This window comes from Populus euphratica, unplaced genomic scaffold (genome assembly GCF_000495115.2).
Source record: "Populus euphratica unplaced genomic scaffold, PopEup_1.0 scaffold2552.1, whole genome shotgun sequence".
Lineage (NCBI taxonomy): Eukaryota > Viridiplantae > Streptophyta > Magnoliopsida > Malpighiales > Salicaceae > Populus > Populus euphratica.
The window spans coordinates 1-21,040 of NW_011502402.1; the positions used below are offsets into that span (position 1 = coordinate 1).

General features: G+C 35.7%; 5 protein-coding genes and 1 long non-coding RNA gene across 10 annotated transcripts; 4 read left to right on the top strand and 2 right to left on the bottom strand.

Moving 5' to 3' along the window:
* Window positions 1-1,234: 1,234 nt before the first annotated feature.
* LOC105119139 (actin-related protein 2/3 complex subunit 5A-like) lies at window positions 1,235-4,007 on the bottom strand. 2 transcript variants are annotated; one of them, XM_011017244.1, is made up of 5 exons: window positions 3,781-4,007; window positions 3,639-3,711; window positions 3,463-3,563; window positions 1,367-1,546; window positions 1,292-1,316 (listed from the first exon to the last, which is right to left on the bottom strand). In XM_011017244.1, exons 1-4 carry the CDS (start codon window positions 3,882-3,884, stop codon window positions 1,411-1,413), a joined length of 414 nt encoding a protein of 137 aa, XP_011015546.1. In that variant the 5' UTR covers window positions 3,885-4,007; the 3' UTR covers window positions 1,292-1,316; window positions 1,367-1,410. The 2 variants fall into 2 exon arrangements, with proteins under 2 accessions (XP_011015545.1, XP_011015546.1); XM_011017243.1 differs by having other exon boundaries at window positions 1,235-1,546.
* A 676-nt stretch (window positions 4,008-4,683) lies between these two features.
* On the top strand, window positions 4,684-7,142 carry LOC105119140 (uncharacterized). Its single transcript, XM_011017245.1, has 2 exons — window positions 4,684-4,953; window positions 5,080-7,142. The coding sequence occupies exons 1-2, from the start codon at window positions 4,704-4,706 to the stop codon at window positions 6,906-6,908; spliced, it is 2,079 nt and encodes a 692-aa protein (XP_011015547.1). The 5' UTR covers window positions 4,684-4,703; the 3' UTR covers window positions 6,909-7,142.
* A 3,374-nt stretch (window positions 7,143-10,516) lies between these two features.
* Window positions 10,517-12,320, top strand: LOC105119141 (putative dual specificity protein phosphatase DSP8). 2 transcript variants are annotated; one of them, XM_011017248.1, is made up of 5 exons: window positions 10,517-10,832; window positions 11,100-11,222; window positions 11,529-11,622; window positions 11,758-11,840; window positions 11,947-12,320. In XM_011017248.1, the coding sequence occupies exons 1-5, from the start codon at window positions 10,749-10,751 to the stop codon at window positions 12,049-12,051; spliced, it is 489 nt and encodes a 162-aa protein (XP_011015550.1). In that variant the 5' UTR covers window positions 10,517-10,748; the 3' UTR covers window positions 12,052-12,320. The 2 variants fall into 2 exon arrangements, with proteins under 2 accessions (XP_011015550.1, XP_011015549.1); XM_011017247.1 differs by having other exon boundaries at window positions 10,518-10,934.
* On the top strand, window positions 12,254-12,796 carry LOC105119144 (putative dual specificity protein phosphatase DSP8). The gene is made up of 2 exons (XM_011017252.1): window positions 12,254-12,265; window positions 12,413-12,796. The coding sequence occupies exons 1-2, from the start codon at window positions 12,254-12,256 to the stop codon at window positions 12,794-12,796; spliced, it is 396 nt and encodes a 131-aa protein (XP_011015554.1).
* A 1,597-nt stretch (window positions 12,797-14,393) lies between these two features.
* LOC105119142 (uncharacterized) lies at window positions 14,394-15,946 on the top strand. The gene is made up of 2 exons (XR_841086.1): window positions 14,394-14,985; window positions 15,621-15,946. It is a non-coding gene; the product is annotated as an uncharacterized LOC105119142 (long non-coding RNA).
* Window positions 15,947-16,470: 524 nt separating this feature from the next.
* LOC105119143 (cationic amino acid transporter 9, chloroplastic-like) lies at window positions 16,471-21,002 on the bottom strand. Of its 3 annotated transcripts, XM_011017251.1 has the most exons (9): window positions 20,571-21,002; window positions 19,440-19,852; window positions 19,160-19,336; window positions 18,813-19,037; window positions 18,555-18,731; window positions 17,965-18,197; window positions 17,135-17,228; window positions 16,927-17,017; window positions 16,471-16,559 (listed from the first exon to the last, which is right to left on the bottom strand). In XM_011017251.1, exons 1-9 carry the CDS (start codon window positions 20,821-20,823, stop codon window positions 16,543-16,545), a joined length of 1,680 nt encoding a protein of 559 aa, XP_011015553.1. In that variant the 5' UTR covers window positions 20,824-21,002; the 3' UTR covers window positions 16,471-16,542. The 3 variants fall into 3 exon arrangements, with proteins under 3 accessions (XP_011015553.1, XP_011015552.1, XP_011015551.1); XM_011017250.1 differs by lacking the exon at window positions 16,471-16,559 and having other exon boundaries at window positions 16,712-17,017; window positions 17,135-17,224; window positions 17,961-18,197; XM_011017249.1 differs by lacking the exon at window positions 16,471-16,559 and having other exon boundaries at window positions 16,712-17,017; window positions 20,571-21,001.
* Between the last annotated feature and the right edge of the window lie 38 nt (window positions 21,003-21,040).

Sequence of the window (21,040 nt, forward strand, 5' to 3'; positions counted from 1 at the left end):
CCACTAGAGACTTACATGGTCGTTAACTTCAGGGCCCGTGGGATTAGTCGTGGTACGCATAAACTAGCCCGGACACCCACGTTAATCTAAAAAAAAAGTTGGTGTTAAAGTTGCAAGAATTTTACATCAATGAGTTTGCTTTATCTATCATTTTAAATTTGAGTTTTTGATTGTTTATTTAATAGTTATTAATAGTTATTGTAGATTTATATAGTTATTAATTTTAAAATTTATAAGATTAATCATAATGCACAATACACATAAGTTGAGCTAAACATTTCTATTAATCTAAAAAAAAAATATAAAACAAGAAGGTTTATGTCTTTATCGCGAGCTTCAAGGCAAGACAAAGGTTTTTGGAACAAAACCCTGATAGTTTCTACACATTATCATCCCTAGAAATTATATATGCTACTACCGTAGAAGTTTTCGCATTGATCTGCCCCTGATGCGGTCAAACGGTAACAGTGCCTTCTTCAGAACGTCATATTGAACCATAGCCAGCTTTGTCTGTGGCCCGATCTCTAATAGCATAGCCAGCTTTCTCTGTGGCTCGATCTCTAATAAAGAATTTCATACAGTGGTTGCGAATGCTTTTCCAAAGTAATCTTTAACGTGAAAAACCATCAAATCCATGCCTTGGGAATTAAGGGGAGTTCGCGCAGTACACAAAAAACAGAAATCCATGATCAAAGGAACATCAGACCCCGTGCATGATTTAAATATTCATATGATTATAAAGATAGTCTAACCCTTGTATTATTGGATTTTATTTATTAAATTTAATGTAGTTATTAGTCGACATTTTTATTTAATAGGCTATAAACACAATGTAGTTAAGGTTTTAATATTTATATTCTATTTTTTAAATATTAGACAGTCAGCCACTTATTTTTTAATATTTAAACATTTATGATTAAATATTGATGAATTGAATAAAAATTACAAGATTCCAACCTTTTCTTTTATTTTCCTTTTGGCTTCCACTTCTTGGTTCTTTTCTTTTCTTTTAAGTTTTTTTATCCCGCATGAATTACATTACCTTGACATGTGATCCAATTTCAGTTACTCTTACATTGATTCAGAGATGAAGTTACATTGATTCCGAGACGAAGGTACAAGAATCTTGTCTGATAGGTAGGTAGCTGGCAGCTAATTTAAGATATATCAATACAATGACCAGCTCGAATAAAAATGAAATAAAAAAAAAAGAAAAAAAAAGAAATAAGAAACCAGATACCAAATCACAAGCTTCAAGGCAAGGCAAAGCTTTTGGAACATAAAACCCTGATGGTCCCTGCACACTATCATCGTTCAAAATTATATATGACAGATGAATAAATTTGAACATCTGGTGTACCCGATCCAGTCAAACGGTATAAATTTGAACTTTTGGTGTACACGATCCAGTCAAACGGTATTCACAGTGTCTGCAAGGGAACGCAATATGCAACCCATGCCAGCTTTCTCCGTCAATTTTTCATGTATCCGCAGGCACTGGTCGCATGTGGGCCGATCTCCAGTAGACAATCCCCTATACAAGTACCTGTGGAATATATGATATCACTGAATTAATGTTCTATTGCAGAACGTTTCACGAAAACAATGAGAACGACAAATGAATAGACCACATGAAATGCTAGATGGAGATTCGATTCACCCATTCCTTTTCGGGCATTTGGGTTGAGGGGTGTTGCTGTTAGTGCTCAACACAAGCCGGTAAGGATTTGATAATCCCACAGTCAACTATGTCCACATTACTGAGCATGTGATCTTAGTGCTCAACACAAACCGGTAAGGATCCACAGCCAACTATGTCCACATTACTGAGCATGTGATTATTAGTATTAAAGCTCAGCCAAGAACAAGATTGAAGCACGTCAGCTTCATTTGTACCTTTGAAGTTCATGCTCAGCCTTTTTTTTCACATACAAGTAGGGATCCAAAATGTGCCAGGATGAAACAAATCCTTCCAGAGTAGACACCAGGGGCAACACAAATATGGTGCAATGTGTCACACAGAAAGCCAATTGTGGACATGTATAAAAGTGTCCTTGGACAAGAGAAATGGATGATCACATTTACGGAACGATAAGTAAAAATTTGCATTTATGATGTCTTCATGAAAAAAAAATATATAAATAGCACTTTAACTGTTGTAGGCAAAATCAGTTCCATTCTATTTCTCCTGATGAAACAGCTGAGTAATATACCAAGAAGATACAACAGGGGGGGTTCTTACAAGGAGGCTTTGGAAGGAGAATCAGGATACCATTTTGTAAATGGCGAGAATCTTATCCTCAAGGTAATTAAGGTTTGATGAAATTGAAGAGAGTTCTCGACCATATTTTATATTTCAAAACAAGAAGTTTAAAGCTAGAAAACACAGAAGCTTTATGTTGAGGAACTGTTTACTAACGAACAGCAACATGCAGGTGAAATATTCCCCACAACCAATAAAGACTAGCCAAGGGCTTCGTTTAGATAAAAACCCACTGGCAATAATAATTAGTTTTCATGAATGATCACACCAACAGAAATATCTTAACTCTCTGCTGGCTTCGTTCTTGTAGCAGAAAAATGGGTAGCTGCTACAAATTCCAAGTGATTTCAAGTTTAGAGACGTTAATGCCAAGCTAGAAGTTTGAAATTGATAGAACATCAGTTCATGATTAAAAGATTACACCAAAAATAAGTTAAAAGTTGTGAAATGATGAAAAATCAATATATTTGGAGAGGAAGTGGTAAAATATCTAAACAGGCTGAAGGAACAATAAAGGTTAACCTTGAAATGAAGCCAGATTAAGCTAAGGAACGTTTGAGCAATGATTCAAAGCTTCCACTTAACAAAAAGCCTCAATAATAAATAATTATCAGTTATACTTTATAAAATGAAGATTGTCTTCGCTTAACAAAAGGTCTCAAATACGAAATGAAGATTGCTCAAGGTCTTACTTGTCAAACATACATAAAAAAATAATAAAAAATATTTTTTAAATATTTTAAAAGACCCAATTCATAATTTTGCCAAAGACTTTCATTTGAAGAATTCTTCTATGGATGAGAAAAGCCACAAAATTCAAAATACTACCGTTGCTTGATATGAGGTGGCTTCACTAAATCACGAAAAAGGGTCGACACCATCTTGAATTCTTAAGAGGCTGCAACTATCTATTTGTTTTTCTAAAAAAAAAAACTACGTTAAAGGACAAGGTTCTCTGATTCGTCACTGAAACAAAATTGAAAAGAAAAATGTCATTGACAATGAGTGAGTCCTCATACGACAGTAATATCACGCACGCATAACTTAAAAATTATGATCACTATTGAGGATACCCAAGAAATCGAATCGAACAGAACTAAACTACAACTCTCTAACTGTAAATGTAAATTCAGGTGATGGGAAAGTTAAATAAAATAAAACAAGAAATGAAAATAAGGAAGAGAAAGAGAAGGACTGACTTCATCAGAATATCATAGTACTCGGGATCCAAAGCAGAGAACAATGCATCCACATCTTTTATTGCCATTAGCGCTCTATGCACCAAGATCCAATTCGCTGACTACGCATATAAAAAATATATATAAAAATCAAAACTTCCCTTAATTTTTCCAAAAAAACAAAAAAAAAACAAAACCTTGCATCGTTCGTCTCGAGTCTTGGGAGGCGAGCCTTCTAGTACCGTTTTGAGAGCCTCGACAGGTCTACCCCTAAAAGAAACAAAGAATCACAAACAGAAACACCAAAATTGAGTTGCAAAATGATTGATAATTACTGACTGTTTGAGTAGGCTTTCGATCTTGCGAGATTTGTGTTCGATTCTTGTGATTATAGCCTCTGCCTCTGCATTCTCTTCTTTCACTGTTTCCCCTCTTCCTGCCATTCGCTCTCCTTGCAGTGAAACGATGGGGAAGTTAAAGCGTTTAGCTACGGCGGGTAGCGGTTGAGCCTTTGGCGCCGTGTTTCTCCTGTTTTCGATACAGCTTCGTGCTGCTTTGTGAATAAGGATCGTTCTTTATTGGGCTAAGGCTAGGGCCTGGTTCAAATCAATGCAGGCTAAGTTTCACCTCTTCTTTTCATGGGCCTAGGTTTCGTCACCCTTTTTTATAAATAAATGAACAAAAAAATTATTTTTTTATTTAATTTTAAGAACAACTTTTAGAAAAATAGATTTTTTTTTGTTTTATTAGGAGGCTTGTTGGAATTTAAAATATATAATGGATTAGTTATCTCTCGTTATATAATATCCAAATAAACTATAATTATTTGGGCTTAAACTTGTTTCAAAAAATGATTAAATTATATCTATTGATGCTGGAAAATATAATCTTTAAAACAATGATAGAAGAGCTAATCTTTTTTTTTAAATGAATTCAAATTTTTTTTAGAAAATAGAATCTTAATATAAAAGTAAATAATATAAAATCAAGTAAAGATGATAAAAGAGTTTTGAGAATAATGTATGAAGAATAAAAAACAATAAACAAAAAAGACGTTGAGCGAAAAAACAATTAGAATTTAAAATATAGAATTATCAAATGAGATAATATCAATGACGTCCGAGTTTCCGTGTTTGACTTTCAATATTGAGACGCCTTTATTTTTTTAATATTTTTATTTGATATATTAATATTAAAAACAATTTTTAAAAATAAATAAAAAATATTATTCACACTCTCAAACATGCGAATGGCCGTAATAAATGATTTCTCCTTTCCCGACTCCTGTTTTTTCCTTCCTTCCCTTCGAAGTTCAAAGTCTTCCTTCCTCCACCATCTCATTTCCCCATTCTCACACCCGCCAAACAGCAGAACCTAAAAAACCCCTTGTTTCTCCATTAATGGCAGATCCTGTCTCACATTCCAAGCCCCCTTCCCCACTCAAGGAGCTTGACAACTCAAAACCCATCACCAGAACCAATAAGTCATCATCTTTCACTAGTCACGTACTCTCTAAGTCTCTCTTTTTTGTTCTCTTTCTTTTTCTTATTCCACTATTTCCTTCACAAGCTCCTGACTTTATCAGCCAGTCTACTATTCTCACTAAATTTTGGGGCCTTGCTCACCCTCTTTTCATAGGCCTTGCTGTTTGTTGTGGCTTGTTTTGTCTTAGAAATGTTGAAGATTTTGACTCCGAACCACCTCCCCAGTACTCTGATGATTCACAATCATCTTATGTGTCTAGGATTTTTCACGTTTCTCCAATTTCTTATGATGGGTCTGAAAATTTGTCTGGGTTTGATGACAAACATGTATACCAAAATTGGAATTCACAGTATTATAGTGGTGAGTCTATGGTTAATGCCACTGATGGCCATGAACTGAACAAAACTGAATCGCAGTACTGTAGGGATGATGAGTCTACGGTTGATGATACTAACGGTAATGAACAAAACAAGGGTGGATCTTTAAATGCTGAAAATGGCTTTGAAAATTCATTTGAGAACGGTGATAGCGATGTGATTCAAGCTCGAAATTCTCAGTATTTTCAGAATGAATCGATGGTTGTAGGGTCTCAACCGAACTATTCACTTGATGAATATGGTAATCTAGGACAAGTAAATGGTTACAGGCCACTAGGGTTGCCAATTAGGAGTTTAAATTCGAGGATTAGGGTTCTGGATAGCTCTCTATTTAGTAATGAAAACGAGTCCGGTACAAGCTTCTCGGCCTCAGGCTCCACTGATGGTTCTGGAAGGAGTGCAAACGAGAATCATTTTGGTGATATGCCTCCTAAGAACTTGGAGGAGAGTTTTAATGAAACTGTAGCCTTACCTTCCGAAATACCATGGCATCCGAGATCTGAGAGGAAGGAAATTAGAGAGAAAGTAGGTTCTTTTGCTGGAGATTCTTCACATCTCAGGCCTCTCTCAGTCGATGAAACACAGTTCGAGTCTCTCAAATCGCAGTCTTTCAGGTCCACAACATCTTTGTCATTTCAAAGGGGTCCAGGTCCACAACATCTTTGTCCTTCACATTTTAGAGCTCTCTCAGTTGATGAAACTCAAATCGAGTCGCAATCTTTCAGGTCCACGACATCTTTTTCATCCCAAGGGAGCTCAGCCTCGTATTCACCAACCACTCTCTCACCCTCACACTCTATTTCTTCTGAATTGCCAAATTCTGAAACCGAAGAATTAGGGAAAAACAAGAGTTATAGTGCATCTTATCCTCCTGCTTCTCAATCACTAGCAACCAGGAAGGCTGATGCTCCACTGAATGCATTTCATTTGAGGAGATACAATGGTGGGTCTTTGTTCCAAAAGGATTCACGGAGAAGCTTAAAGGATGAATTGAAAGATTTGAAAGCGAAAAGGAATGAGCATACAGTGGGTAGTGGAGAGACCGGGCAGGGTTCTTTGAGATCAGATCAGAAACCTGCAGTACCTGTTAAAACTTCATCACTAAAGGGAAGATTTATTGGGACTATTAGAGCTAGTGGATATGCTGCAGAGACAATAAAAGCTAAGGATGTAGGTAGAAAACACATTGATGAGAAAGTTGGAAAAATTTGCGATGAAGCTCAAACAGTAAACGTGGGAAAGAATGAAATGAAAAGAGGACCTGATAGTATGTTACTTGGCTCTGATAAAAAGAACTCGGATACTCATCATCATATGCCAAAGCCAACCCTTTCAAAGCATATGAAGAAGGAAAAGGAAGTATTTTCAGAGAGTCTTACCGTGGAGTCCACAAAAGACTCAGAAAGTGGGACTGATAATTCTCGAGTGAGTTCAGATGAACATTCTGCGCCTGCCACTAACATTGATGCAGGAGATTACTCCAGCGAGGTTGATAAGAAAGCTGGTGAATTCATAGCCAAGTTCAGGGAGCAGATTAGGCTTCAGAAAGTTGCGTCTATTCAGAGATCAAAGGGAAAGCGCTTGAATGGTACTTATGTTAGGTGAAAGATAAGCCTGTACTGCTCCTAGATAGCTATACTGCTCCTAGATAGCTAGGAACATGGAGACGAAGTTGATTATTATTCTTCTTTTTTTTTACTTGTTCAATCTTCAGTCATCTATTTTAGATTGTATCTAAACCTGCTATTGTAGATACTACATCCAGTTCTCGTGGAAGTGTGAAGTATGAGTATCCACCAACTTCGTCGCATAATTAAAGATTTTTTATCTTTCATAGAATTGTTAAACCTTCTAACTATTCTGCATTACTTTGACATCATAAACTAATATTATTGCCTTAATAAAATTAGTAAAAGCACGCCATCATCAATCTGCCTTTCTATTTGGTTTTGCGCTTTGAGAAATAGGGAGAATGATCTTTCAGTGCGATCCTCAACAGATGGCATTGTATCTGTTGCAGTAGCTGCATGTACATGTCGCAGTTATCTTGTAGAAACGATGACTCAAAAAGTTTTATAATCATCTAGTGTTGTTCAATCATGGAATGGATGAATGAGACCCCTTGAAGGTGTTCTGTGAAGTTAAAAAAACCAGAACCTTATTGGCATGTCTTGTGTGACTGGGGACTGTGTCACCTCACGACTTGAGGCTTATCCTGGGAGAATCTCAAGGAAAAGCTTTTGCAAGTTTCAAATTCACTCAAGGAAGAAATGTGATTTTTAATAATTTGCTGGATTCGTCCTCAACTGAGTAAAGCTATGGAGGCTGCTGGTGACAAAGCCTTCTGTTTTTGAAATATTTAAGAAACGTGATTCTTTATCTGTTAAAAGACGCGTTGGATGCTAATAAATAGTTTTCGGCATCTGTGTGATATTAAATTTCCGTAATGTCCTTCCTCAAGTTACTCATGACTAAAAATCTGCTGCTATGTCTATCAGTTAAAGGCTTGCTTGAGCAATGTTTGGTGTCGGAGTGGTTTGTCTTAAAACAATTCCTACTGTTAATTAATAAATTAACCATGGCAGTGCTGAAGATTTGAACCTTGTTCGGGACATGGTCATCAAACACAATTACTCATCACTTCTGTTGCCGCAATTGCGCATAAAGCCCATTTAACGTCTCAACTAAAATAAGTAAAATGATGCGAGGATATTCCTTATCACCAAACCCCCCCAAAAAAAAAAAAAAAAAAAAAACACTAACACGACTCAATTTGTTCCCATCCTCGAGACTCAAAAGCTTGGTAGTTGGAGCGCGGTGAATAATATGACCCCGTGAGAAGCATATTCGTGCAGAGGATTCCTTGTCCCCTAACTACGTCCACTTGTCAGATAGTGATATAGATGGTGTGTGCGTGTCTAAAATGTAATTTGCTTAAAATATGAAAGAAAATTGTTTAAAATTATTTTTTTAGTTTTTCTTAATTATTTTAATGTATTGGTATTAAAAATAAAATTTTAAAAATAAAAAAATATTATTTTAAAAAATAATCATCATAATAGTAAGAAACCAGCTTTAAAGGGTGTTTTGTAATATAATAACAATTATTTTTAAAAGTATTTTTTATTTGTAAACATATCAAAATAATTTTTTATTTTTGATATTATTATAAAAAAACAATTTAAAAAACTAAAAAACATTTAACGAAAAACAAGTTACAATTTATTCTCAAACATGATTTAAAGTTGGTGAGTGGGGACAAAGTAAAAGGCAACAGCAGTACTGTTTTTTTGGCTTTTTAGTTTAAAACTTCCATGTTTTGACGTAAAATTTTGTTTTGTTCACAATTATGTTTCTAATATTATAAAAAACAAGAAAGAATTGCTGGAAAATAATGAAGGAAAGTGAAAACAGTCGGGTGACCAGTTTGATATCTAAAAATCAAATTTGATGTAAATGTATTTTCCTGGTGAGATGAGTGTCACTAAGTTATTCTTGCGCTTTTATATTGCTAAAAAGTGTAGAACAAGGCTGAGAGATTTTTTTTATTTAATTTTTGTGTTTTTAAACCTATTTATGAGTGTTTTTAGTCGAACAATTAGTATATTATGATTTTATTTATTAGATGTTTTTAAATAAAATAGATTAAAAAATTTATTTTTTGAATTAAAAAACCTAGTTTAATTTTCCAACTACCTTGCTAGTGATTAAAATCTCGATAAATAGATAAATAAATGATATATTATTTGCTATAACAAATATAAAAAGAGATTTGGTTTTAATCAATGTATAAATTGATCTGAAAGTATCCTCGATAATAAGTATTCTTGGTAATAGACTAAAAAAACATAACAAAACTTAAAGTTAAAAACAACCTCTTTATTTAAAACAAATAGCATTTTTAACTAAACAAATGTAAGAATTTTATATGAGTTCATAGTTAAAAACAAGTTACATGAAATTATAAAAATTAAATTTTTAAAATATGTTTTGCCGGAATATACCTTTTGTTTTCTTTAAAATATGTCTTTTTTTAAAAAAAAAAGAAGCTCTTTAATATAAAATATTTTATAATTATTCTTTAAACTTAGTTAATTTATTAAAAAATATTGATAACTTGTTAAATTATATAAAATATTTCATAGATAATAATCCATTTATAATATAATCCAATAATTTTAACCACCATTATTATTACTGTTATTATTAATTGTTGACTTTAACACTACCATTATTATCATCACTATATTTTAGGGTTAATTTGTTTTTAAAATTACACTAACTTTAAAAATTGTTTAAAAGTATGATAATGATTATTTTTTAAAGTGCTATTTACTTGAAAATATATTAAAATAATATATTTTTTATTTAAAAAAATTATTTTTATATCAATATATCAAACAATCTAAAAATATTTTTAAAATATTAATTTTAAATAAACCTCTAATTAAAATATAATTTCAAATGAAACTTAATCATTGTCATTCTTGAATCTACAATCAACACTTTAACTAAGAGAGCATCATGTGTTTTTAAATTTTATTTTATTTAAAATAATTTTTTTATGTTTTTAAATTAGTTTAATATATTGATATTTAAAATAATTTTTAATAAAAAAATAAAAAATATTTTTAAATAAAAATACTTTAAATCATCATCTTCAACACAATTCCAATCGCATGATAACTCATTGTTTTAACACATCGTCTTGCTACCGCTTCAGAATATTTTTTTTTTTTTGAAGTAAAACGCTTCATGGTCCAACCATCAAATATTTTAGGACAAAAAAATCTCTCCCTCCACTAGCAGAAACTCTAGTTTACTAATAAGAATTGATAGAAAATAAAAATACTTTGCAATAAACTAGGAAATAATTACCTTTTAAGAATTAAACTCGATGAGTATATTACTTCTCAAGACATGAAAGAAGAGAGGCAAAAAAAGACCACGCCGTTTTAATGACTGCTCAAGACACGAAACGCTGTCGTCATTACGTAACCGTTTCCACTTTGAAACAGGCAAGTTCCAAATCCTTGCAGAAAACGGAGAGATGTAGCTCCGTACTGTGGTCTCCCCTGTTTTTAAAATTTTACTTTTTTTAAAAGAAATTAAATTAATATTTTTTAATTGTTTTAATATACTAATATTAAAATAAAAAAACTATTATTTTATTACCAAAAAAAAACACGACCACATTTTCAAACTTTCGGAAACACCAGGCAGGCTACTATCGCTTTCCAGTGTTTGTTGAGAAAAAAAGAAACCCACAAAAAAAAAAAGGAACTCCTCTTCCTAATTTGTTGCATGCCTCTCCTCCTTAAACCTCCAATCAACCATGAAATAATCCATTCAATTCCCAGCTTCTCCTTCTTGTTGTAGTTGTAATCCATAGGAGGTTATTTCTACTTGTTTCTTTTCCTTTTCTTTGAGGGTTATGTGAAGAAGATGTATATTGAGGAAATAAAGGAAGGAGATCAGTATGAGAATTCATGTAGAAGCGTTGTCGTTTTGGATGCAAAGAAAGTTTTGGTAGGGGCTGGAGCTCGTGCTCTGTTTTACCCTACTCTGTTGTACAATGTTCTGAGAAATAAAATTGAATCCGAGTTTCATTGGTGGGACAGAGTCGATCAGGTGTTTACTAATTATCTTCTTAGCTACTGATTTGTTTTGTGTTCATTAGTAATGTTTGTTGAAAGTAGGAATTAATATTTATTTATTTTTTGTAAAATTTTTTAAGTTGTTGTTGATGAATATAGACTTGCTACTTACTCACTGACTGTCTAAATTGTTTTTCAGTTTATATTGTTGGGAGCTGTTCCGTTTCCTACGGATGTTCGACGATTGAAAAAACTTGGGGTGTCTGGTGTGGTTACACTGAATGAATCATACGAGACTTTGGTTCCCACATCACTATATCATGTGAGTTTGGTTTCCATGTCGTGTTTTTCCAGATATGATAGTCTTGTTAATGTACAGGTGATTATCTTTAATTTAAAATCCATGCCCCCATTAAGGCTTTGCAATTATCTCTTTTTGACAAATTGGTTAGATAATCTAGGAGAAATTATTTACTTAAATGGCCAATACTGCCTTTAAAAGCCCACGTAAGTCACTGATTGTTGTTGCTTGAATGTGAAAAGGGGGAAAGAATCTGCCTGTTTTTTCCACGTGATTATGCTTGAGTGCTGATACACATTTATGTTCATTGTTGATATTTTTTTGTAGGCTCATGATATAGATCATTTGGTCATTCCGACGAGAGACTATCTGTTTGCCCCTTCATTTACTGATATATGCCAAGCTGTAGACTTCATACATAGTAAGTATGTTGTAAACGTTCATTCCCTGGTATTGCAGTTGTATTTTTAATAGATTTTTGCTTCCCCCTCCAGAGGGAGTCATTTATAATTTTATTTTTTTATATCAACTCTTTTTTTTGTTGAACTTTATGAAGAAAATGCCTCTCTTGGGAGGACAACATATGTTCACTGCAAGGCTGGTAGGGGGCGCAGTACAACCATTGTTCTCTGTTACCTAGTATGTATAAATTCAAATGTAACCTGTCGAGAAATTCAACTTACTGACTCTCTATATTTTGTTGAGCATTCTTTTAACCTGTATGAGATTTTCTGTTTCTTGACAGGTGGAACACAGGCATATGTTGCCCAAGGCTGCATACGAGCATGTAAGATCTATCAGGCCCAGGGTACTTTTGGTCTCTTCGCAATGGCAGGTAAGGTTGATATAGCTTTCATGTACATCCTTCATTTTAATTCAATGTAACCTTTCTATGGATTGCATCACACACACACGTGTTACATTTATTCTCTGCCAAGGAATCTGGACAAAGAAGAGCTAGAAATTTCAAGCTTCACTCTAGATCAAATGACTTGGATTGAGAGCGGACTCACGATTTACCGACTTGGATTTTGACCCTGTACCTTTTGTTCATGGAACTAACTGTGATCTGTCAATCTGCCATTTTATTTTCATTGCTTTGAAGTACAGTTGTCGTTTTATTGGTTTGATGGTTCCTTTTATTGCCAATCTGTCATTCAATAACGCTTGGGTTTCTCCTAAAATCATTCCACGTTAATCCCTTTATACAGGCTGGTCAAGACTACTATCTTCTCAAGGTGAAAAAAACTAGTGTCCCTGGCTGTACGGTAACTCAAAAGGCTTTAGATCTTCCGAAGAGAGGGGACGCGAAAAACGAAACATCATCCTTTGATGATGGATCTGCTGTGTTGGTAACAGACTCTGAACTTGACGGATATGATGCTAGCTGTGACTCGGGTTTAGTGGGTAATGATATGTTGGCAGAGCATGGCCTGGCTTGTAAGGTTCAGTTTGCTAGCCGGGCAGCTATTTCCAGACTTTCATGCTTGTGGCTTGGGTGCCACCCTGACCAGAAATCTTCAATGAAGAAACCAGGAAGCTCCATCGGGGGTAATCAGTTGAGTAGCATAGCTGCAGACATCCAGGTTTATTGAGATGTCGAAATCTACCGGGAGTGTAATTTAGGAGTTCCCTTTTTTTTCCCATAAAACACAACACAAGTGATGGTATCCTTCTCTGTTTCCCCTAGTGTTGTGATTTTTCCTAGTTTGAGGTCATGTGCAGAGTGGAGGACATGAAGAAGTATAGCATCCCTTTGTTCCTCCGCCTGAGATGTGTGCTACTGCGAGGAAGGTGGGTTGTTTTCAATCTTTTCAGAGTAGCAAAGAAATGGCTGGTACTGATGGTCATGGGTACTGTTTCTCTTATCAAAGTCCGTGACGCAAGTTCTGTCCTTTTGAAGGAAAAATTTTCCAGATTGTAAACGTACATGATCAGATTTGCTTTTCGTTGGAACTTTTGAACGAACTGGATTCTCTTCCCCTCTTTTTGATCCGTGTCACAGCTTTTGTGTACGTGCGCAAATTTGTAAGACACTATTTGCTATGTAATTTTGGGGGTGATTTGTCTCAAAAAGCATGTTTTCTTAATTGATTTCTATGTTCCAGATCATTTCAAAAACATCCAAAATATATTTTTAAAGGAAATCACTTTTAATCTAAATATATTATTAAACATTACAAAAAGCTAATATAAAATATATTATCCTCGTTGATTTGTTTTTGCGTTTGTCATAATATAACAAAAGGTGTTGAATAAAATTATATTTTTTTATTGAGAAAAGGTTTTTTTTATTTCTCTTGCCTATAGCGAATCACAAGTCACTTGCTAGTATATTAAATTTAATGTTTCTTAGCTTTGTAAACTCCTTTGAGGTTGTCTTTATTAATGTTTCGGAGTAAAAATGATAAATATTTATTATTAAAAAATTGAATCATATTTAGTTAAAAAGGTTGAAAAGATAAAGATAAAAAAACTATTTTTTGTAATAATTTTAGAATGAATTTATATGTTTTTAAAAATGTAAAATATAAAAAAATATGTTTATACTATCAACGAGTTATATAGGTAAAAAGAGTCGGTGAAATAAGGAATGGTAATACTTGGACAGTCACAGTCCAATTCCTGTCTTATATCATATCCAGACTTTAACATATAGAAGAGAAAAGTAATTATAGTGAGAAGAAATTCATGGATGAATCAAATCCAATAGTTTAGCATCTCTGAACCTTTATTGTAATTCTCAGATCTGATTCGGAGTTTAACTGGACAAAAGACTTGGATCAATCCTTTAATTTAATGAAAAACTAAAACAATGGTGTTTCGATTTTTATTTTTTTAATCTCAACAAGTCAACTAGATGAACTATACCTTCTTATTTAGTTTAATTTTACTATGACCCCTTCCTTGCTAGTCTTCCTGTGTTAGTACACTCTAAACAGAAGCAATCATGAGCGGTGAAAGTGACTAGTTGCTCACATGGAGTGAACTATACCTTTCTTTTTGGACATAATTTGCTGAGAGCTGATAAATTTGTGCCTCTGACAAGTTGAGCATGTGTGGAAGCTAAGAAAAGTTGCATTTTGCGGTAATTTGAGGCTACAATTTAAGAAGTTAGGTATATTATACTTTCGCCCCTTGGCAACCATGCTAGGATTTTTTTGTTTCGTTTCCCTGTTCCTATATTGATACTTGTGCTTTTTTTATTTGAACTTTGTGCAGACAGAAACCTCGTAACATGTCCTGCTTGGGAGGTCTCTTTTCTTCTAAGAAAATAGGTGACATACGTGCCATTTAGATAGCAGGTGCGATGCCATCCACTTATCAAAATCACTTTATGTTGTGTTAGAAGAACTGTCATGTTCCTTTTCTTCGAAAGAAAAAAAAAAATTATGATCCGTGCATAAACGCGGGTGAAATTGCTTGTTTCTACAAAAATCTTGTTCACTGTCGAGCTTTAATTTAGTTTAGAATCTTTGCAGGTGAATTTCCACTATGTTGGCTATACTGACTCAGATCGTCGCATTGCAGCACCTACTTGCAGGGTTCTCCTGTGAAAATCCTCGTGGGCACCAATGCACTGATTCCAAGCGAACAGACTACATCCAGACTTCAGTACAATCGTGTGCCTTCTATCCAGACCTGCTTGCCTTCTTTTCAAACTAAAAGCTGTAAGCAATAGAGGTAGTTAACAAGGGAACTTAAGCAGGATTTGAGGAAGGAATTCGAGACTTGAGACCTGGGGGGAAGAGAGATAATCATTCCTCAAGAACTTGGGCCACTGGCTAGTTTCTCGAATTGCCTGCTTCCTTCTCTTTCTGCACAATTCAGTATCTCTTTATCCAACATCACCCGACTTCCCTTTCCTTAATCATGATTTCTTCCTTTTTATTGATTATATGCAACTGGGTCCTGTGGAAATATTTCCTGAGGGGTTTTAGGATAAGATAGAGAGAGAGAAAAGTAAGAAAAGAGAACCAATATGCTAGTTATTGCTTCGCAGTTCCAGGCATATATAGTGACACTTGTGATGCTTCTATTCTGTTTTCCTGCCTTTGAGGCTGAGGCCAAGACTCCCATAAAATGCCATCCATATCCCTTTTACTCTTTCCATGGTTGCTTCATCTTCATGTTAACTGCCTATGCAGTATGGTCAATAACAGTTGCGGGGAAGACTTTCAAACTATTATTTTCCTGGATTTAGAAGATTTCTCAGTAGAACAATAAAAAATTCAATCAAGTACCATTCTTATCTTTCCTTCCCAAAAAAGGAAAGGACGGTTAATAAGTTTAAACTTATTGCCAACTATCCAGATCATGGGTGCTTCACTGGTAAGAATATTTTTTGTCTAGTTCCAAATGTTCATGCCCCGGTTCTTTATTTATAAGAATTTGTTGATTACCTAATCATTTGTACAGGTTGGACCTTCTACATTTTTCAGCTCAAAACAGCTCGAAGTTTTTGACGTGGAATTCCTCAATTTTAAGGACTGTCAAAGGAAGACTACAGGATTTTACTCTGATGTCGTGTGCGACTGACAGGCTTTTGTTAAGCCTTTAAAAGGCAATTTTGTCGGAACATTATCGCGCTAAAAGTTTATTCCTACTACGTGGATTTTTACCTTGTCTAAGAAAGGCCATATTGAAAATTAGCATTTGAGAAAGTCGGAATTTTAATTTTATACGATGACTCTAAATTATCAACAATCTTCAGGAATATCATTATTTGCTATTTAGTAGTTGAAGTTTTATAAACCCTTAAGATTTTTGGCTTAGATGATAAATGGTTTTGGTTTTCATGCAACTACCCCGGATTCGAAACCAAGTCTAGATGTGAGAAAGAATTTTCTCGTTAATACACCCTGAATGTTGCTTTGAGGTTCTAGTTTCAATGGGACAAAATTTGGCCCGATGATTTAGTGACTTACAAAATGTTTTCTTCAATAGTTTTTCTCCATACTCAGTAGTCTTTCTACGTCAACTGCTGTCAGGAGTCGGTTTTTCCTGCTTTAATTAGGGTTGGCTGCTTACAAAACCAGCACTCTTTTCTTCAATAGAATTTGAAATCAGCATGCGTTGGCCAGTGGAGGAAGATGCCACAGGCAGGAAGGAGGACTTCGGCACCGGGCCACACTCTGTTCTAATGATGAGCGTCAGAGGGCATTCGATCTACTCTGCGACATGGTTGTGGAGAATGTTAGGGAGATGTGGACTGTGGAACGGAAAACTGGTAAAGGCAAGGAGAGCTCGAGCACTTAACAGAGAGATGTTCAACGGCAAGATGTTCCTCCTGGGGATTCTGTTATTTTCATCCTTCAATCCCGAGACTCGCGTGATATTTTTATGCATGGGATTTCTCTACATAAAGAAAATAAGGCTGTTTGGAAAGTGGGGAAAGAGGGAAAGAAAGCAAGAAGGAATAATATGTTCTGAAAATACAAGGGAGCCATGCTTTAAGGTCAGTGATTTGAATCGATGAAATAAATCAATAAGATGCAGGTGAAAATTGCCAAGTAGTGCGATACTGCACTTTTATATTGCCATGTTCTGAAAAAATCTCAAGGGTTTTGATAAATAAAAATGTCATTTGTATAAATAGCCATAGCTTAGTTACATTGGTAAATACAAGAGAATAAATGCTACAACAGACAACAAGGCATATTAAGATGGAACTATCTAGTTGGTTCTGTAGGAGCTCTCTGATAAATAATTGACTCATCCGAACCTGGTTTGGCATGATACTGCCCGTAGAATGCATATATTCCAACCATGATAATGCTCAGGACAACAAACCTCACCCAGGCTTCGTGGTGCAACTGCATAAAGGAAAGTTGGCCATCATTAACTAGCTTTTCTATAAGAACAGATTAATTTCAGAGGTTGGCAATTTGTAAGGAGACATTGCTTGTAAAAATGATTCTCTAAAAGTGCACCTGAGCAAACAGGAACATGTTGAAGTAGACGCAAACAGCTGGCACAATGGGAACCCCAGGACACGAAAACCCTGGAGGGTTGGTGTAAGTCTGAGAAAAATAAACAGAAGGCATTACAGGCCATTCAAAAATTCACAGGACTGGAGAAAATCATGAAGAAGATGGAAGCCAGCCTCATAAAACTGGTAAATACACAGCCTACATTAGGCAGGAGAGGCCTTGCTGGCCCTTTAAAAAAAAGGTCGGGCAAACACCATTATGTAACTCAACAGTTAACCCTTTAAATAGATTAAAATCCCAACAAAAGAAAACTCAACAGGAAAATCAAAAGAGGAATATTGGTTTGATGAAATGCAACTAGTGCTCCAGGAATGTTATCAGGCATCAAGAAATTCTACTTCCAAAATGTCCTTACGCACAGTCTAGGCTACAGAAGGGCATAATGAATCAACAAAAAAGATGCCCACATTCCAAAGCCAGCAGAGTTCTCAAGTATTATTTGATTCGTTTCGCCAATTACCTCTACAACTAAGAATCAGTGTTCCGTGTGTGAAAAGAAAACAAATAAAGTTCTCATAAAAAACAAAAAAAACCCACAATTTAAAGACCACCCCAAAGACACCAGGACTCACCACCATCTAAATCATAGCATGTCCGTTGATAACAACATTTCATCAATGTAGAACAGAAGAAACACAAATTTAATCTCCACACATTAGGACAATATTATCAGATTTTTACCCTCATAATAATCACTTTATCATTATCATAAAGTGCGGAACAAGTAAGAAGAAACATTCCACAAAAGGCACAATATAATACTCACTTGGCGGCAACAAAGAGCAGCAGTAGCAAGTATAGCTATAACAACTGCCACGACCAGAAAAATAAATGAAGCACTAAAACGGTAGAAGAGTCCAGTGGCAAAACCACAGCAGGCAACTGCGACAATGCAAAGAACCCCTTCCCTCCATGCTGAAGTCCATCTTGAAGAAAATTGACTCGCTGTCTTATCCTTCCAGCGAAGGGCTAGGACACATGCTGAAACAACAGAATAACCTGTCTGCAACCAGTCTAATGCAATGTCAGGTGCGTATAACCCACTAATAAAAATCAAAGCACTCAAGCACTACCGTTGACAAGAAGCGTGAAACCTTGAAAATCAAAATGCTGAAGCACCACTAATGAAAACGAGCATGAAATTTTAAGAATTCATTTCCTGCCTAAACACAAACACGTCACAGCATGCCATGTCATTTGTGATTAGATTCAATATTGCAGGAACTGGCAGGCACGCTGCAATGTGATTGGTAAGTGCAGGTGGCAGTTTTAGAAAATAGATAGCAACTGCATCTTAAACAGGTTGCAGGATTTTATTCACACCTGAATTCTAATAGAGAAGAAGATCAGAACAACATACCAATGCACCAACTGACAGAATGTGTGAGAGCACGTGCACATTAAACAACCCTCCCAGAATGCCAGCAACAATACCAACCCAGACTTGAGAATGAATAGGAGTATGACGTGTGGGGTGCACTTTAGAAAATAAAGAAGGCAGTAAACCATCCCTTCCAAGACCCAGATATAATCGAGACTGTTTATGAGAAACAAGCTGTCACTCACAATTGCACAGCTAAGAAGGCATGTAATTATATGCAAGGTTGATGTGTGTCACCTGAACATAAAGGCCAACTAAAAGGGTCGTTGTAAGTCCAGCAACAGCACCTATGCTGATTAAAATAGAAACATATTTCAAGCCCTTAGAGGTGAAAGCCTCAGCCAATGGAGCATCTTCCCCAAGGAGATAGTAAGGCACCATCCCAGTGAGCACCAAACAGACTCCAATATAAAGTGCAATGCATATGACAAGACTTCCAATGATGCCTAGCGGCAGGTCCCGCTGACCAAACAAATTAGGAAAACAAAAATTACACAATCAGATTACATACAAGATTCTTAAAATCATGATTGGATTTTTTTTTCATGATCTAATATATTTAGCACCAAATCAACAGAACATGCCTGTGGTCTCCTAGATTCTTCAGCTGAATTTGCAACTGCATCAAACCCAACATATGCAAAGAACACTACAGTGGATCCGGTTAATATTTCCTTAACACCATGTGGAGCAAAAGGTGACCAGTTCGAAACATCAACCTCAAAAGCACCCACAAAGATTACAATGATAACAATGACAACCTGTACCAAAGCCAAACTAAGTCATTACATCTATTCTAATCTCACATCCTTCATCAACATTTGCACACAATATTCAACAATAACTCTGTGCAAGTATACATACCTTTAATACAGTCATGAAAGAGTTCACAATCGAAGATTCTCCAACACCCAAGCACAAGATTACAGTCAAAAGAGCAAGTAAAAATGGCGCCAACAAATTTATGGAAAGAGTTCCTCCGAGGAACTCTTCACCACCATGTCCAATCCAACTCGGAATATTATCTTTAAAAACAGGGAACATCTCTAAAATCGTAACAACATAACTTGCTAAGCTTCTTGCTATACTAGCTGCCCCAATGTGATAATCAATCATCAATTGCCCAAAAACAAGAAAAGCGGTAAGCTCATTGAAAGCTGAGTATGCGTACAGGTATGCTCCTCCAACAACAGCAGGTAAACGTGAAGCCAACTCTGCGTAACACAGTGCATTCAACACACACGATAACCCAGCTAGTATAAAACTCACTGTTACCCCTGCATTGCAACATACCAAGAACACAATTAATAAGAACAATTCAACAGAAGCATAAATCAAGCAATTCTATCGATCAAGACAATCAATTTGGATAGAATTTAGTAAATCAAATTGGACAGGACAACTCCACTTGTACTAATATTTGATGTGCCAATGGGACATAATAAAAAAGAAAAATCTTTTTCACCTCCCAGTACACAGCCCCCCCCCCCCCCCCCCCCCCCCCCGGCACATCCTTGTCATCTCCATCAGCTAAGTGCGTTTGGTGAAACAACGAACGAAACTAGAGAAGACATGACAAGATGGGACAGGACCTTATCAGAGAACAACGTATAAAACCTGGCACGGGGCCAAACACAAGCACAACTGTAATCGGCCTGCACAATCCTATCCAATTTCACATACCAATGCTACCCATGTACTCAATCCATTGTAAGAGCATAAAAAATTAAATTTATCGGCTCAGCTTGTGAGTCAATCGGAATTAACTCCTCCCCCGGTCAAACTTAAGGTCTATCTATCTAAACACCAAACTAACTCAAGTTCTTCATCGATCGGACCTGAAGAAAATTATATATATGTATTATATACACAAGAAAACTCATTCTCGCTACTGTATAGCATTACTAATTTTGTATCGAATAAAAATCATGTGACACACGTGCTTAAAAAAAAAAAAAAAAAGTATGATGTTAGATTGAAGTGGAGAATACAGACCGGGGCCAGCGTCGCGGGCGACGGTCCCGGTGACAACAAAGATGCCGGCGCCGATGGAGGCACCAACGCCAAGGAGGATGAGATCGAGGAGGCCGAGGCGACGGACGAGGGCATCGGTGGAATTACGAGAGACGAGGATGGTGTCGAGTGGAGAATTTATAGGTTTGGTCCTGAGAGCTGAGGAGCAGAAGTGAGAAAACCAGGAGGAGGACGAGGAGGAGGAGGAGGAGGAAGGAGTTTTCTGGCCCCCCATTGATCATAAGATTCTTTTATTTCTTTTTCCTCTATCAGGATCTCATAAATCATAGCGACTATCCGTCGATACGGTGCTGCGGATTGGATGCATATTTGGTTTGTTAATGATAATTTTTGTGCTATGCGTCATGGATGATGTTTTTTTTTTTTTTTTTTTTCAATCTCTCTTTTCCATTTCAATTCATATTTTGCCAAATCTCTATTCTTTACTGCTC